This window comes from Trichoderma ghanense, assembly GCF_004382785.1.
Source record: "Trichoderma ghanense strain CCMA-1212 chromosome Unknown scaffold_6, whole genome shotgun sequence".
Lineage (NCBI taxonomy): Eukaryota > Fungi > Ascomycota > Sordariomycetes > Hypocreales > Hypocreaceae > Trichoderma > Trichoderma ghanense.
In genome coordinates, this window is record NW_027395669.1 from 884936 (window position 1) to 901631 (window position 16696).

Here is a 16696-nt window from a genome sequence, read left to right on the forward strand (position 1 = left end):
CAATGTCTTGATCCAATGTAACGACTCTGGGGAGGGCAGCTTGGCGAGTCGCAGCGGCGAACCTTGTCGGGTCTGGGCCGGTAGCACAGCAGCAAGTCCGGGGGACAAGCCGCGGATGGTCGAGAGCGGTGGGCGAATGAGTAAGAAGAGGCGGAAATGGGTGTTACGATTGGTCGCAGGGGCCGATGACGGTAACCGGGATTGCCAGTGGGCGAGACTCTGATAATGGCGAGACAAAAGGGGGCTCGAGACGATGCTTCTGCGCAGGTGATGCCGTGCTCGAAGCAGTGTAAAAGGCAGAATCCGAGATTCTACTCGTTGGGCACGGCGACGAAGCGAGACGGGATGCGTCCTCGAATCATGGAGGGGTTCTCTTAACTTTTTTTTTTTTTACCCCGATAAGAACAGCGGCTTGCGGTCGATTTAGCTCGCGCGAATTGGCCGACTAGCTCTGTTCGAGGAAGAAAAAGATTGGGGTTAGTTGACGCTGGACTGGCCACGCCAAGGCCCTTTGAGAATGTATGGCAATTTCTTACTTGAAATGACGGCCGCGTGCTGAAACCAGTAAGATGGCAGGCTAATAGGAAGACGAGCTCTGCGGATAGGTGGCAGGGCGATAAGGGATGAGGAGGGGGGTCGCTTTTGGCCGTTGGGATGCTAGATCTCGAAGATGGAGGGGGGGAATCTGGGGGTACAAAGTAAGGTACGCAGCACTGTAATCAGGCAAATTCCATGTACCCTGTCTGATCACTTTGGCATCACCAGGCACTGATTCGGTACAGATAAGGCGACGACGGTTGAGGCATGATGTTGGGGTACAAAGACGGAGAGATGAACGCGAGAAGGAGTTGCGTCGATAGCGGCAAAGGCTGATATATCAGGACGAGGCTTCAGGTAATATCACTCCGAATTACCGTATCTTCTAAGGTACCTAGGTACCTAAGACAGTTCCATTTTACAGTAAGTTCCGAGCGAAGACAATCACGATGCAAAATGACGGCACCCTTTGCCTCGCCCAGAAGCAGCAGGAGCGAACGTCGGAGCCGGCGGCAGTCCACCTGCCACAGGAGCGAGTACAGGTACCACCACAGGTACCGCTCTGGCCCCCGCGAGGAGGGAGTCGCAGCAGCCGTACCAGGTACCAGAACTTTTGTGCGGTGGGCTGGTACCCCTCCGTCTGCGGGCAAGTGCGAGAGCCTCACGGGGCCAGCTTCTACTGCAAGGTACTCGATACGGTCCCTGTGCCGCTAGTACTAAGTCACTTTCGCGGTTGGAAGATCGGGGGAAGGAGGAGTCGAGCCCTAACCCCAGACCCTCTGCCATGGCTAACGACGGCAAGAGGGAAAAGGGTTCAAAGATGGGAGACGGACAGTGGGACAAAGGGAAGGAAGGAAGAAGAAAAAAGTTCGCAGACCCTCTCGAGCCGCTATCAACAGGCACGGAGTGAGACCGCTAGGAACGAGGTACCGCTTCGTAGTGGTACCAACCTTTTTTGAGTTGGCTAGCCTCGATCTCCGTCATCATGGACCCCTGTATGGAGTACCATGCACACACGGGCAACATCTGATTAGATCCGGTCCAAGCAAAGTGCTACGTAACATGGTCGTACCTGTACTCCGTACAGGGCCTGATGTTCGACTTTTGACCAGTCAGAGGCGTTGATACAGCTCGCGACGGGTTGATTTGCTCTAAAATATCTGAAGGTGAAAAGTAAGTCGATCCATAAAGGTACACGTGTGGAGTGATATGACATGACCGGAACAAGGCTAGCCACGGCTTGTTTCTTCGCTTCTGGAAGAGACGTTCATGCTGTGCCATTCGCATCAGGTCAGTCGAATACGATATCCCATGCACGACTAATGTCCAGTTGATGAACGAGATGATGCCGTGATTTCTCACCTCTTGCTTGAAGATTGTCTGAGGCAGCCAATCGGGCAGCGTCGCTAAATGAAATCGCCTCTAGGATTTTCTTGTTTTGTGCCTTGGCTCCATGCAACTCCGCGGATGAGGCGCAACGCTGCCAAAGGGCTTGCGCTGGACGCGCCGTCTATCTGTATTATTACTACATGCCATTAGATAGTCGGGCAACTGCCACCAATGGCATGGACAGCGCTAATAGAGGCAAAAGGGAACGCAGGATGGATGCTACAGTGTGCATAGAGCCACAAGCACCTTTACATGCCATCATTGGGTGCTATTCAAGTCAATATCGTGCACTGTGGCTGTGGCATTTAAGACGGGCGAGAGAGGTCAGCCGACGACGAGCTTCTCAAAAAGACCAAAATGGACGGCCAACAAGGTCTCTCCGAGTTCCACTGACTTGCCGGTGCCTGCACTCTGCCTTTTCTGCAGGGAGTGAAATAGCTTGGGGGCACTTCGTGCATGTCTGGGGCAGGACTTGAAGTGCATGACCTCGATGTTCTCCATCAGGGCTCGGAGACTTGCAGCATCAGCCTAATGATACCGCGCCCCTGAGCAACGTGTGCCCGCTATGGAGATGTCCACAGTCCCCTTCCGTATTCTGACTCCGTTTCTTATTACTTCCTGCATACAGTAGCAAAGCATCCGCATACCCTGCGACTCTGCTAGAGTAGTAGGTAAGGGACATAGAGCACGGGTGACAGCGCCGGACGTGCTGACCCGGAACCTGTCACGCGCTCCTCAAAAATTCGGAGCAGACGCTGTGGCACATGGGCCCGGTATTACTCCGTGCAGCGGCTCTGGATGCGGTACGGTGCTAATTCGCGGCAGCTTACATGTTGTTCTCTGAACTGCAAGACGAGGCCGGATAGTTGTAGCATTGCTGAGGCAATACCGGCGGCAGATTGCGGCATCGGACCAGCGAGCTTGTACAAGTACCTTATTACTTTACGCGACGGAGGCGTGAGGCATGTGCCCGTTGGTCCTTTTGCGGTTAAGGCGTGCGAAGATAACAACTTGAACTTGATGCGGCTATCTGCCTTATCCTTATCTACAGCATCTTCAAAAGCACATCGGGCCATTGGCTCTAGGAAGGAACGGGGAGGGATCTTCTTGCAATCGACTCAGGCTGCAGGAGCCATGAATAAGCAGAACCTTGGAAAGGAAAGAAGCAAACAGAGAAGGAGAAGAAAAGAATCCTCCCGGCTTCCTACAGCTTCCATCCACCGTGCAAACCTTGTATTTTCCATACCGGCACCTCAACAGCTAGGAGCAAAACCACGACCGCTGGGCTGCGTCTCCCGTCTTTCCGGCGCTCGGCCTATTTGCACTAGCTCTCGTTAACGCTGCCCACGTTTCCACGCTCCAGGTTCAGCGAGGTTGGAGGGAGGTCGAACTCCAGGGCCAAGGGCGGATTCACGCATCATACCCAGGCGGCAAGGAGAGTTGGGATTAGGTAAATTTTTGCCCCGGCTCTCCAGTCAGATGATTTCGTTAACCTCATTCCATTGCTCATATCCTCAGTTGCTTCAAAATCGCCTCGTTGCCGTTGGTCCATTTGTCGAAATTTTTTTCTCTGCCTGCCCGGCCTGGACCGTCATCGATCGATCCAGAGCTCGGGTCACCAGACCTGTGATGATTTTTTTCTTTGATTTTTTTTCTTACCCCTTTCCTCCCTCCTGGTCAAGAGTCCCCTCGGTCTGCCTGGAGCCCTCAAGGTGCTACACGTACAGGCAGCTCCATAAATGTGATGGCGATGAGTTGCCCTTGCCTTGTTGATGAGGAAGCTTTAGCTGCGTTCAGCCCGTATTGGTCGCCTATCTGCGTGTGCAGCGATTTGCACAGCCAATCTCCCGTGACGGTTCCTTCACACATTTCCGCTCCCTTCCCGTTGTGTCATTCGCCCTCCTTCATAGGCCGTGAGTGGCTGCGGCGCCTCGTTGAGAGATGCGGCGTTCCGACAGGCCGCAGCACGCCGTTGATGCGGCTTCTCCATGTCAATCCTGTTGACTTCCCGCCACTACCTATCGTTCCTCTCCCCGGTCTTCTCTGTCTTTCGTCTCTTTTCCCTTTTCCCTTTTAGTGCTTAATCTAACTGCGCCTATAAGCAGACGAGGAAACTAGTGGCAGGGTTGTGATTTCATATGGTCCAAGACAGTACCGCTTAACCCACGAACCGCTCTCCTAGCCGACGGTCAACCTCCAGGTCCCGAGCTATGCTACTACGCCGACGGAGACAAGCTTCCTCGTCTCTTTCCCCGCCTCTCCATGCAGGCACTTGCAAAGAGGAGCGCCCCCATTTGGTGTCTAGCTCATTTTCTGTCCTCGTGAGCTTCGTTGGCGCCGTCTGCAGAGACAGCAAACACTCTAGGGGTTACAGGACACGGTAAGCTTCAGCTCCTCTGCAGCTCAACAAAACACAAAGCACGATTATCGATCCGACAATCTCTAGCGAGCACCTCAGACGGGGAGGCGCATGTACCGGGTGCTACTCTTACAATGAAGTACTACTTCGTACTCTGTACAACAGGTGTGAGGAGGGGTATGTTGCCGCAACTCGGCCTATCGCATGCATTAGCTCGCGTGCGCTTCATCTCCTGTTGCGGCTCGGTCCCTACCGCGGTGAAACTGTCTCTATGGAGTGCAGCAGAGTATCAGTCCTCTATCTGAAATGACGGCCGTTGTCGCGCTATGCTCGCACCTGCTTCGGGCCAACATACTCCGTACTGGACTTCTGGACGACTATCATATCCCCTGCGACGAGCCGAGTGCCAAAGTGCTTGGAAGGCCAGGAACCAGCGCAAAGTTCGCCGGGCCTTTCTATCATTTGCTGTAGACGCCTGTCACTTCTCTTACAAGCGGACGAAATTCAAAGCGAGTTGGGTTTGACCTCACACTCGACCTGACTCATCCCAGCCACTTCATCCATCTGCTCCCCCCCCTTTGTACAATGATACGGTGCTATCAACGGTTATTTAGAAAGACGCCCTCCGACTATTGGCGTAGCATTCCAGGTGGCATTGCTCGACTTGTGTTATCAAACGGGATGTCCAGCTTGTGGGGAAACCGTCACATTGAATTGCATATTCGCCAGCGTGTGATTCCAGGATTTACATCCTCCCTTCGCGGATCCCTTTGTTTGACAAGATAAATTGCATCGAGGTATGCTGGGGGGAGATGGAGGCCCCAATGCAATGGAGATGTTACGACAAGCGCTGTACCGGTCTCTGAGTTGGACATTAGCCTGACTGGACTTGGTGTAATGGGACGTCAGGTTTCGTCTTCGTCGTGGGCAGTCTAGATTGCCTCGTAAGCTTGGCAATCACGGATGTTTCTGTGGTCGGGAGAAGAGGTGGCCAACTTTGAAAGCGACTTCTTGCTTCATGGTACCCAGCAGCTCACGGGCCTCTGCCATGTTTGCATTTGACTTGCGGTGCCAAACTCATTGAGTACCGGCACCGGTCCCAGGAGGCATATTCCAGATATCAGCAGTCATCATGTCCACATCATCCAGCGGCAATCTTTCTATCCATGATTGCGGCGCACTGGTACCCGAGCCATCCATCGCGTGCTGCCCAATAGAAGCATCTAGGTGCCTCTGTTCTCCATGGTTAGCTGTGTCAAATCGAAACGGTCATGCGTTCGCCAGGGATGAAGAATGATCGACGGAGGCGAGTGCTTACCCAGTCTACGTTGTCCACAGATAGCATCCAGGACATGTCGAATTGATTGACGCTGTTTGTCATTGGGGCAGTGGTGTTGCTTTGGCCGGGTATGGCTCCCGCGTCAGTTGCAGTGGTGACTGCTTGGCCCTGAGAGAATGGTGTCGGGCCGGAGCTTGAGCCTGGTTCTACAGCTGTTTTAGTATGTAATGCTTCTTGCTGGAACTGGGACTGCGGACAAACCTTCGAGTCCGCTGGTGGAGTAGTCAGACGTGTATCCAACGGCTTGTTGGGGTACTACGTGACTAGACGTCGATCTGCTCGAGTCCCTTGCGGACGGAGGGTACGGCGTGCTTGATGAAGCGGGTGAGCTTCGTTCAACGGGTCTCCCGAGTTTGGCCAGCATGACGGCCAGTGTATCTGCCGTCTTCCTTAGGTCTGTCAATTTGTTGAAGACTCGGCAGCTGATGTAATGTGACCTTTGAATCATGCCGATCAGCTCTTCTTTGGTCGGAGCTTCTCTTTGTCTGCCTGCCGCGCCGAAGCCGGTGCCATCTTCCCTGTAGTTGTCGTTTTGAACAACTAGATACAATATCATGGCAGCCAGCATAAAGTCGTGCACGGCAAGGGAACTCATGAACCAGCCGGAGCGGCCGAGGACGTTCCCAGGCTGGCACCCAACCCACGAAGCGTGCTGAAAGTCCAGCAGCGCAATGGCGGCATCCAGACACTGGTTCCGGGAGTAGTCGTGCTCGGGCTTCGGCACGGCTTCGGCTAGATAGCGGCGGTGGAGGACGCAGCGGCTCTTGTGGTAGAGAGAGGCGAGTCCGTATCGCTGGATGATCTGATGTGGCTCTTCGCCGACGCACTCTTCGAGCGGTTTGACGTGCATGAACGAGGGGACGCTGTTCCAGGTTTCGGTGAGGAGGTTGTCGAGCTTGAGGACTTCGCTGTAGCTTGGTGGCGTGAGGGAGTGTGCTTGTTGGGCGATTTGCCTGAAGACGCGGAGGAGTCTGGATTTGTGGATGGCGTAGGTCATGAAGGTGTAGACCGTCTCGGGCCGTGGCGGTGGGAGCTCTTTGCAATGTTCGTCAAAGTCGTCGTCTTCGAGGTTTCGGGGCAGTTCTGTGTCTGACTCGATGCCGCTGAGCATGCTCGGGAGCCCCATGTGGAAGGAAACGAGGAGGTCGATCTGGGCGGCCATGTTCCACTGCCTCCGCCGCATCTCTCCTTCGAACGGCGAGATGTTTGCCAGATGAGAAGGATCTCGATGGAATCCCATCTTGAGCATTAGCCGCAGGCAGACACCCGACAGGATGTAGCAGTTCATCTGCGCCGCACGGTTAAGGATGAAGTCGGCTTCGACGTAGAGGATGAAGGCGGGGATCGTGATGGCGGTCGGCTGGGAGTATTTGCCCCATACCAGGGCCCAGCCGGCGCATGAGCGGTAATGCCTGATTCTGTCCTTGACGGCTATCGGGGAGTCGCTTTCGACTTCGTCGGGGGCGGAGAAGTTGTTGAAGAATACTCCTAGAGAGAGGATCATGAAGAGGAGGGCTATCCAGTGGAGTGAGGCTTCGTGCGGGTTTTGCCAGAATTGCACGTACTTTTACTTCTGTTAGAACGGAGGATATTTCAACCTGTACGAGAATTGTGTACTTACTGCTTTTGTGAATGTCGGACGGTGAATAATGTCTGGCAACTCGTAAGTCAGCTTCAAGAACATGGAGACTTTATCAACTCGAGTCTTGATAGGGGGTGAAATGAGTGTACTGACGCTGAGATGGGCTCTTGGATGAGAAATACCGCGTGACGAGCCGGTCCGCGACTTTCCTCTCAGGCAGCTGGGCAAGAAGCTCTTCTCGATTACTCGGAGCTCCTCTTGAATAAAGAAGCATCTCCGGCCCGTCCAGCTCCTCCCCCGGCGCGGCATCGTCATCCGAGTCTCCAGGATCATCAAAGTAGGCCTTGATGTCTTCAATCTGCACCATTTCATCAGTTACACCGTCTCTTGGTACTTCATGCCATCTCGACATACTCACATCTTCAAGCATCGCCAAACAGTGAGTCGCCCCGACATACGTCGTCGCATTCTCTCCGTGGACAACCTGCCCCTTCCACTGCGGCGCCGCGGTCTCGGCCGCCGCCTGAGGCTGCGGCTTGAGATTCCCCTCTTCATCCATCATGCCTCGCACCATCCCCTCGAGCCTCCTGAGCCGGGCCGCCATGCCCTTGGCCGCCGGTCTCTTCTTCTCCGGCTTTGGCGCATAGACGCACAGGTCCAGGCGACCCTTTTTGGCGCACTGCCCGCATGGCTGTTCACGGTCACACTTGAGCTTCGAGTAACGGCATGGGGCGCATGAGAGGAGAATTCGGGTGCGCTTCTTTGTGAAGGATCCGGAGTTTCTGGAATCCAACTCCAGGTCCATTTTGGAGTTTGTCGATGATCCTCGGCTCCTCTTGCCTGTGAGTTCCTGGTGTTCTGTAGTTCAAGAGCTGTTGACGGATGTTAGTCGCGGCGACAGCTGGAACAGCATTTGTAAGAAGCCGCCTCTTGTCTGGGAATCTTACGCGCCCCACCGGTGCCTTATATATGCTTACCGCAACTTGGCAGCACACCAAGGAAGATAACGGCTGACAGCGGCGAGGCCTATTGAGAGAATCGCAGTCGATTCGGGGTCTGGATGTTCAACTACGGATTTGTGACGACAAAGGCTATATGTTCCCATGCCAGTATTACCTAAGCAGTATGGTTTTCGGACTTGCGCTAAACTCCAGTCGCGAGCCTGCGCAAACATTCGGAAGATCTAACAGAATTGAAGACAGGTAGGTAAGAAACGTAGACGAAAATGAACAGAAATCCAATGCTTCCCAAGCCGTAAGTCCGTCATGAAGGCAGCGCTCCCGGCAGCCTCTCTATTACATATTTGCCCCTCGCCACGCTCATGATGGGAACGCCGGGAATCTTGCGTAGCCTCTGCTTCAGCGCCTTGTCGTTGGTGCCCACGATGTATATCCTGTCTTTGGTGACCCGGTCCACGATGCAGTCGTCTGCGTACGTGCCCTTGTGGTCGCACTGTATCCGCTGCCACCGCTCGTCGCGGGCAATCTTGAGCGCCAGTCTGTATTTCGTCCCCAGTTTCTCAAGCTCGGCCATGACGCAGGAGGTGATGATGGGGTTGCACTTTGCGTAGAGGCAGTCCATCATGGATTCGAGTAGGGAGAGTTTCCGCTGGACGGTATGACTGAGGAAGTTTGTGTCGACTATCGAGATCAAACGCGCCGTCAGTATTGAACGAATCAGAAGGTCGTGGGTAGCACCACAGGAATGTGCACTTACCGAGGACGTTGTACGGCGGGCTGATGTTTGTGTTGTGAGCGAAATACATGCCGCTCGGCATCTGGGCGACTTCTTTGACGACCTCGCCTCCTACTGTCCTCTTGGCGGCCTGTTCCTTTTGCTTGAGCTCCTCTTTCAGTCGGTTCTCCTTGAGCCGGGTATCTTTCAACCCCATGACCCGCTTGACCTGGTTTGCAGTGTCAGTGTAAGTGCCGAAAGTGAATCGGGGTGCTTGATGAAGGAGAACGCACCTGTCCAAACTTTCTCGTCTTCTTCGCGACACCCATGATGGCGTTGTTGGAGTGGTTGGTATATATGGATAACAACTAGGATTCGGTTTCCGTGTTTCGGGGTCTCGTCAAATCTCAGCTCATAGGCGACTGTATGGATGAGGATGTGAGTAGAAGAGATGCTGGTTGCGGATGGTTTGGTTCTGCGCAAGAGCAGTCGTTGGAAGTCGATGGCGATCAGCGTCACAAAAAAAATGCTGGAATGCCGTTCTATCGATAAGAACTCGCGGATGGCGGCGGTTGCGCACGGGCCACTTCACTCCGACTTGTCCGCCCGGTGCAGGTACCTTCGTACCGCCGCAAGGCAGCTCCGGTTCGAGACCCCACTGAAATTCAGTTGCAGAGGTGCTAACCATCTCGACGCGTCTTCCGGATCGCGTAAAGTGATTTCTATATCTCACCGTTACCGCCCATCCAGCAACAATGCCTGCCGCAAAGCCAGAAGAAAAGGGCGAGTCCTCAAATGCCACTTCAAAGGCAACGCTTGCGGCGTCCTCCAATGGATCACCGAATTACGAGCTACCATGGTATGTCGAAGCGGGAGTGTCATCCAAACTGAAGCTGATATTAACGGGACTGTCTTCAGGGTCGAAAAGTACCGCCCCGTGTTCCTGGACGATGTTGTCGGCAACACAGAGACGATTGAGCGCTTAAAGATCATAGCCAAGGAAGGCAATATGCCCCATGTCATTATATCAGGCATGCCCGGCATTGGAAAGACGACCAGTGTTCTCTGCCTTGCCCGCCAGTTGCTGGGGGAATCATACAAGGAGGCCGTCCTGGAGCTCAATGCCAGTGACGAACGCGGTACGTCGGACTCGCTTTTCGTCGTTTCGACGCACAATTGGTCGTCGGTCACCGCTAATCAAGTCATATAGGTATTGACGTCGTTCGCAACCGCATCAAGGGCTTTGCGCAGAAGAAGGTTACCTTACCTCCCGGTAGGCACAAGCTCGTCATCCTCGACGAAGCCGACAGCATGACCTCGGGTGCCCAGCAGGCTCTGCGGAGGACGATGGAAATCTACTCCAACACCACTCGATTTGCATTCGCTTGCAACCAGTCCAACAAGATCATCGAGCCGCTGCAGTCACGATGCGCAATCCTTCGGTACGCCAAGCTGACGGACGAACAAGTCGTGAAGCGGCTGATGCAGATTATCGAGGCGGAAAAGGTGGAATACAGCGACGATGGCTTGGCCGCCTTGGTGTTCAGTGCAGAGGGAGATATGCGACAGGCAATCAACAACTTGCAATCAACGTGGGCCGGTTTTGGCTTTGTCTCGGGCGACAACGTCTTCAAGGTGGTCGACTCACCGCATCCCATCAAAGTGCAGGCCATGCTGAAGGCTTGCTACGAGGGTAACGTCGACTCAGCTTTGGACACGCTCCGGGAGTTGTGGGATCTGGGATACTCGAGCCACGATATTATCAGTACGATGTTCAAGGTCACAAAGACGATGCCGACGCTTAGCGAGCACTCGAAGCTGGAATTCATCAAGGAGATTGGCTTCACACATATGAAGATTCTGGAGGGCGTTCAGACATTACTTCAGCTGTCTGGGTGTGTGGCTCGTCTGTGTAAACTCAACATGGACCCGAAGAGATTCAAGCCGCAGTCAAAATAGGTTAGAAGATGATGACATGGTCAACGGAATACAGGTAGCGAACTTTGTCTTTTTTTTTTTTTTTTCTCGTGGGGATATCTCGGCTTCTTGGGCGTTGGGGGCAGAGGGAGATGATATACAGCGTGATGTATTTGGGTATCATCGGATGATGCTATGTACATGATCAAGCTTATAATCTTGATTGAGGTCATTCTTCATTTACCGCTGTTCTGTGCAACCTCTTGCTCGTATCTATCCCACTTGGCCTTCTCCCTGAGCCACCTTCGTTGAGCCCTCACCTGAGCTTCATATTGCCTCAGGCGCTGATCCGCCGCAATCATGCCTCCGAGAACCATTGCTGACATCTGGACATAACTGTTGATCATATGAGCCCATGCGTTCCATCTTCTGCCAGTTTGGTGCTTTGTTCCTACACTTTGAACTGGACGGTGGTCTTGCGGTAGACTGGCGACCAGAAGTACGCGGCGCCGCCCAGGATTGCCGCTCCCACGCCCCATTTGGCGGCTCCGACGAGGCCTCCTTTGCCGGCTTCCCATCCGGCATCTTTGGCCTCGTCGCTCTTTAGGGGGTCGTGGTGGGGGATCGGGGAGGCCATATTGAGGCTGGGGAGGAGACTATGGGAGGCAAAAAACAATTGGATGATGCTTTGAGCGTCAAGGCTCAAGCTAGGTATCCTAGGAGGTGGTTTGCCGTGGGGGTCGACGAGGCCGATGTTTAATATTGAAGAGGTTACGGATATGCAGATTTGCTTCGGGGAAATATCAGGTTCGCATCGGGATAAAGAGCGTGAGATCTAAGAGCCGCCGACGCTCCGAGCCATATTGTACGTCATATCGTTGGGGGAAAAAATCAGAGCTCTCGGGGAGCTTCAGGGTAGCTGTTTTTCTCCACAGGAACCATCTGCTCGTACGAGAATTCAATTCGAGTTTTCTCATCATCCACGAGTCTGAAAATAATAAGCGAATTCTATTTGCTCGGTAATAGCCATCGTGAGCTCTTCGATAGGAATTGTGGTGTCTCGAGCCTTCAATGGTCTGTTTAAAAGGGCTGTAGAACAAGGTACAACACACTTCAGGTTTGCAGCAGAAGGATGCAATTACTCCTGCTGAGACCTGAAAACCCTCCCGCAAGAAAAGGGGATTGTAACTCGCTAATCCGGTCAATGAATTCTTCCAATCTCTTCCCAGATATTTTCTGGCTGATATAAAAACTACATCCTATCTACCATGACAATCCGCAGCAGACAACCCAGAGATTCCATCACACACACCACAATTACAGGTACAGAGCAAGAACTCGCCCATTCTCCTCACGTGAGAACTAGCACCAATTGGATTTTGCAGGAACCAGCCACGAACCGGCTTCAATTTTTCCTCCTTGCGGCTGGTTGTGGGTACAAGCTGCAGGTACGCGCCCTAATAAGCGGCATATGCATCTAAACGACACAGACCAAAATTCGGATGACAAAAGCCGACGCAGAAACTTTTGGACACAATGTTCTTTTCTGTTCCACAGCAGCAACAAACAAGAAAAAAAAAAAAGAGGTTGACATCGGCAAACCCAGCAATGATCAGGCTCCCGTTGTTGCCTGGTGCTGCCGCGTCTGTGCTTTGCTGTTCATGAAACACTTCTAGCGCTCTGGGTGTGTTTCTGCATCTTTCTCTCCATCTCACGTCCTCAAGCCTGAGGATTTCCGCCTTTGTTTGAGCAAAGTTGCCTACGATGGCAGAGCTTTCCATGGATGCGTACTGGCGAGCGCCACCAATTGCTAGGTAAGGATGACTCTCCCCCCTGCCAATGTCTACCGGATGTGACTTGATGGGGAATTCTGAGCTGACTCTTCTTTCCACAGAACTGTTGCGACTGTTACGTTTGGCCTGTCCGTCGCTGTGTACACGGGAGTCCTCGATGGGAGCCTCTTCATCTATGACCCTCGCTCCATCCTGTGGATTCCTCCGCAGCTATGGCGCCTCGTAACATGCTTCCTGATCACGTTCCCAAACCTGGGCATCCTGTTCGACACTTTCCACATGTACATGTACATGAGTCAATTGGAAAGAGGTCATCCGCGACTGTCTAGACGAGAAGATTTCGTCTGGTACTTGACTTTCATATGCGGAACAATCCTGGTAGGTCTTTTGACTCATTCTTCCGTGTGCTCTCCATGTACCCCGTTGAAAACCCCTCAAAATATCTGCCCGGATAGTGCGATGCCTCTACTGCTATCACGGTTCCTGGAATTGAGGGAGATTACCCCTACACTTCGAGTCGGTCCACTCATTCGCATAAGGACCGGCTTGCGGTGTAGGCATGGTGGGATGTCGTAATGGATGGCTCGTGTGGTTTGCTCTATTCGCACGAGTGGTTTTTATATGCTCCCTACATTTCTCTCCCTACCTATCTCATTTGTGCATGTTCCCTCTGTCTGCCGTATTGCATCACCATCGCTCGTGAAATGAGGCTGACTCTGGCTTCAGATACTCAGTCACCTGTCCGGCTTCCAGTTTCCACAGCTGACGCAGGCACTCATTCTCGCCATGGCATATACCGCAACCCAGGAGCAGCGGGGACAGACGACGAACTACATGTTCATCAACATTCCGTCTCAACTGGTGCCTTTTGCCATGATGGCTATCAACCTTTTCTTCCCCGGAGGTATCGGTATAGTGTTGCTGCAGCTTCACGGGCTGGCTGCGGCGCACCTGTATCTGTTTTTGACCAAGATCTGGCCTGAGATTGGTGGCGGCCGGAACTGGCTCGAGACTCCCGCGTTCATCACTACGCTTGTGAATGGGGTTGCCCCAGCGCCGCCACGGCCAGCAGTTGGAGGCAGGGTGCCTGATACAGGCTTTGCTCGAAGCAGCGGTGCTTCTCGTGGACCTTTGCCAGACTCGTGGCGGAGTAGAGGACCTGGCCACCGTCTGGGCTGATCCACGTAGTAATAATACAAGGCATGCGGAACCGCTGCCCCTTTGATCAATGGAGACTTGCCAACAATACTGTGGTGATGGTGACGATATACATGTACGATTCTCGTTAGGGCTGTAGGGACGTCCTGTATCGGACGCCGAGGCTTGAAGACAGATTAGTCAAAAACAGGTTGTAAAATGAAGTATATTGATTCCAACTAGAAACGGCTCGAAGTCTGGGGTATTAAAGATTGACGGCCATGTCCCATGGCTGAATAACCTCGCGCAAATCCAACGCCATTTAGAAGACAAAAACCACCACACCACTCCCTCGATCGAATAAGCCTTCGAGAATGTTACAACGCTTAGCCACCCATATGAATTGTTGACAAACGGACAAAGGAAAGAGATCTAAAACGAGTGTGTGTGTCTATATGTAAGTGTTGTTCGAAGCAGAGGGGAGAAGTCATAGTCGCCCCCCCTTTACATCCCGTACAGGACGCTCTTCCCGCTGGGCAGGGGAACCTCCGTGTAAGCAGCGTACTTTTCGCCATCATCGGGAGAAGGCGGACGATGCCGCTCGATGACGACCACTCCAGCACCAAGCGGCCTGTCAATGAATCTCGGGTCGTTGAGGAGCGGAGGAGTGATGTGCATCTCGCCGTCGGCAGCAGCTCCTTTTGCCACGCCGAGAGGCTGCAGTGCGAGATTCAAACGAGGGGGCTTGTTCCTCTTTGATATCTGGATCTTGGGGAGAGACAGAGAGGAGAGTCTGGAGCTCCAGAGAGAGGAAGCCCCTGTCCGGGTTGGCGAGGAGGTAGTAGACTGTTCTGAAGGAGATGGCAGTGCAGGGGAAGGGAGAGATGGCGACGGGCGGACGGAGGGGGACTGGAGGCGGGCGGCGGCGTCTTCGACGACGGACTTGTAGGATTGGATGATGAATGAGTCGGGAGTGCTGGGCCTGAGTCTGTGCGCTGGCTGGGGCGGCGATAGAGGGCCTGATGTGCCGTCTTGAAGGTTGTTCTGGGTCTTGGAGACGGTGGTGGGATCGTAGGCGTGGTGGGCGGGCATGGCGTTGTCGGGGCCGTGGATGGCGGAGCGGGGATCGTGGGTGAGTTGGATGATGCTGAAGCGAGGGGGTTTCGCGGCCATGCGGTTGTAGTACTGGCCGTTCGTCGTCTCGCCCTTGCCATCACCGTTGCCGTTTCCAAGAGAGTGGTGGTTGGCGTTGACGACGTAGCTCCATGGCTCGACGAGGTCCTTGGGGGAGACGACGAGTTCGTGCTGCCTGTAGTAGTGGCGCTGGTGGAGGAAGGGGGAGGGCGCTTGGCGGGCGAAGTAGATGACGAAGAGGGTTGTTGCGAGGGCGAAGATGGAGATGACGGCGATGGAGATGCCGATTATGACGGAGAGGGGGAGGGTTTGGGAGGAGGAGGAGGAGGAGTCTCTTGGGGTGAGTGCGAGGGCTTGGGTGGGCTTTGTGGAGGTGAGGAGGAGGAGGAGGAGGAGGAGGAGGGAGAGGTGTATTGAGGAGATCATTTTGAAGCGTTTCATATGATTCTGAATAACCTGATATGGTAAAAGGGGAGTTGTATGGAGTTGTTTGAAGGAGTCGATTGCCGAGATCGCCTGCTCACTTGTAGGGCTGAATGTCGAATCCGCTGCGAGTATCGAAATCACTCCCCTCTCGTGATGATGATACAGGCAGAAGGATTCATGTGTTTGAGCTGAACATCAAGCCTATCTGGCAAGACAGGCGAGGGAAGCTGGGCGAGGGGGTTGACATGTTCGCGAGAAGCGGCCGACGGCAATAGTTATAAGACACCATGGGAATAACGGCACACGCCACTGCGAGGACTGTATTGTCCATACACGTACGTATATTACACGGTATTCCTCATTAGGACTTGACGACGACGGCGTGTTGGTTCTAGCAGTGATAACGTACTCGTACGTGGTGCATCTCGGATGGAGCACCCCGGGCAATAACAGGCTGTAGGACTTTGAACGGGCAAAAAAAATGGTGGCGAAGTTGGTTTGGGTGGATGCTACCCTCATGGTGGTGACAGACACATGCATCTGATCAAAACTCTGTCTCTCTCGATAGTAATGGTGTGTACAGTAGTAGTAAAGGCACTGTACATTGCATTACATACATACTACCTTGTCAAGTGTGGGAGCAGTCAAAGATTCTGAGGGCAGGGATGTACAAAGCCCCATATGCACGTAAGGCCTGGGTGGTGGTGGTGGTGGTCTGGCGATGCGATTCGTCGACGAGCCGACCTGAAAAGGATTTGCCCTTCTTTTTAGGCTATACCGAGCCTTGGCCCTCCGCAGCTGTCTGACGAGAGAAACCAAGATGATGCAGCCTAACGGAAGGAATCGACGGCTTTGCAGGCAGGATTGTGCTTCCGTCTTTCAACTCTTTGTCTCTCTTTCTCCGTTGGTGCGAGTGGGAACGACACGGCACGAGAAGAAAGCACTAAGCCATGAACCGATGAAAATGCAACTTGACGACCAACGCAAAGTCGCAGAGAAAGTAGAGCCAGATGGGGTTTCGGCCATGTAGATGAAGATTCGTGTATATAGACGCCACCAGACGGTGATCCAATCAGCGGCGGGATAGAAGCGCGGGACAAGAAGCGCAAAAGGCGCCGCGGAGATGGGAGATGGATACGCAGGGCAGGGTTGGGGAAGAGGGAACGAGGTGAACGAGGGACGGCGATTGGCGGATGACGAGGCCCTGTTGGGGGATCCTCGAGGATGCAACCCTACTGGCATGGGAGGGAGTGCGAGTGGTCCAGAGAAGAGAACAGACGGACTGGACTTCACGTAGGCCGAGGGAGTCTCTGGATACTGTCACGAGGTAGGTTGCCGTCGTAGGATAACATCTTCATGAGCGTGTTTGATATGCGTGGTGATGGTGTAAAGGCATCGTACAGCATCTG

General features: G+C 53.6%; 6 protein-coding genes across 6 annotated transcripts; 3 read left to right on the forward strand and 3 right to left on the reverse strand.

The window, feature by feature from the left end:
• Positions 1 to 3289: 3289 nt before the first annotated feature.
• Positions 3290 to 3699, forward strand: CCMA1212_005901 (uncharacterized protein; the record flags this gene model as incomplete). The annotated part of the gene is made up of 2 exons (XM_073703145.1): positions 3290 to 3376; positions 3402 to 3699. Exon 2 carries the CDS (start codon positions 3406 to 3408, stop codon positions 3697 to 3699), a length of 294 nt encoding a protein of 97 aa, XP_073558370.1. The 5' UTR covers positions 3290 to 3376; positions 3402 to 3405.
• Positions 3700 to 5362: 1663 nt separating this feature from the next.
• Positions 5363 to 9309, reverse strand: CCMA1212_005902 (rRNA-processing protein FCF1; the record flags this gene model as incomplete). Its single annotated transcript, XM_073703146.1, has 9 exons — positions 9174 to 9309; positions 8923 to 9109; positions 8506 to 8846; positions 7625 to 8056; positions 7360 to 7564; positions 7246 to 7277; positions 5826 to 7188; positions 5604 to 5770; positions 5363 to 5518 (listed from the first exon to the last, which is right to left on the reverse strand). The coding sequence occupies exons 1-9, from the start codon at positions 9207 to 9209 to the stop codon at positions 5363 to 5365; spliced, it is 2919 nt and encodes a 972-aa protein (XP_073558397.1). The 5' UTR covers positions 9210 to 9309.
• A 326-nt stretch (positions 9310 to 9635) lies between these two features.
• On the forward strand, positions 9636 to 10839 carry CCMA1212_005903 (Replication factor C subunit 4; the record flags this gene model as incomplete). The annotated part of the gene is made up of 3 exons (XM_073703147.1): positions 9636 to 9739; positions 9799 to 10019; positions 10091 to 10839. The coding sequence occupies 3 exons, from the start codon at positions 9636 to 9638 to the stop codon at positions 10837 to 10839; spliced, it is 1074 nt and encodes a 357-aa protein (XP_073558398.1).
• A 194-nt stretch (positions 10840 to 11033) lies between these two features.
• Positions 11034 to 11434, reverse strand: CCMA1212_005904 (uncharacterized protein; the record flags this gene model as incomplete). Its single annotated transcript, XM_073703148.1, has 2 exons — positions 11034 to 11193; positions 11253 to 11434. The coding sequence occupies 2 exons, from the start codon at positions 11432 to 11434 to the stop codon at positions 11034 to 11036; spliced, it is 342 nt and encodes a 113-aa protein (XP_073558373.1).
• Positions 11435 to 12561: 1127 nt separating this feature from the next.
• On the forward strand, positions 12562 to 13769 carry CCMA1212_005905 (Derlin-1; the record flags this gene model as incomplete). The annotated part of the gene is made up of 3 exons (XM_073703149.1): positions 12562 to 12611; positions 12692 to 12968; positions 13317 to 13769. The coding sequence occupies 3 exons, from the start codon at positions 12562 to 12564 to the stop codon at positions 13767 to 13769; spliced, it is 780 nt and encodes a 259-aa protein (XP_073558374.1).
• Positions 13770 to 14231: 462 nt separating this feature from the next.
• Positions 14232 to 15287, reverse strand: CCMA1212_005906 (uncharacterized protein; the record flags this gene model as incomplete). The annotated part of the gene is made up of 1 exon (XM_073703150.1): positions 14232 to 15287. The coding sequence occupies one exon, from the start codon at positions 15285 to 15287 to the stop codon at positions 14232 to 14234; it is 1056 nt and encodes a 351-aa protein (XP_073558371.1).
• Positions 15288 to 16696: the final 1409 nt, after the last annotated feature.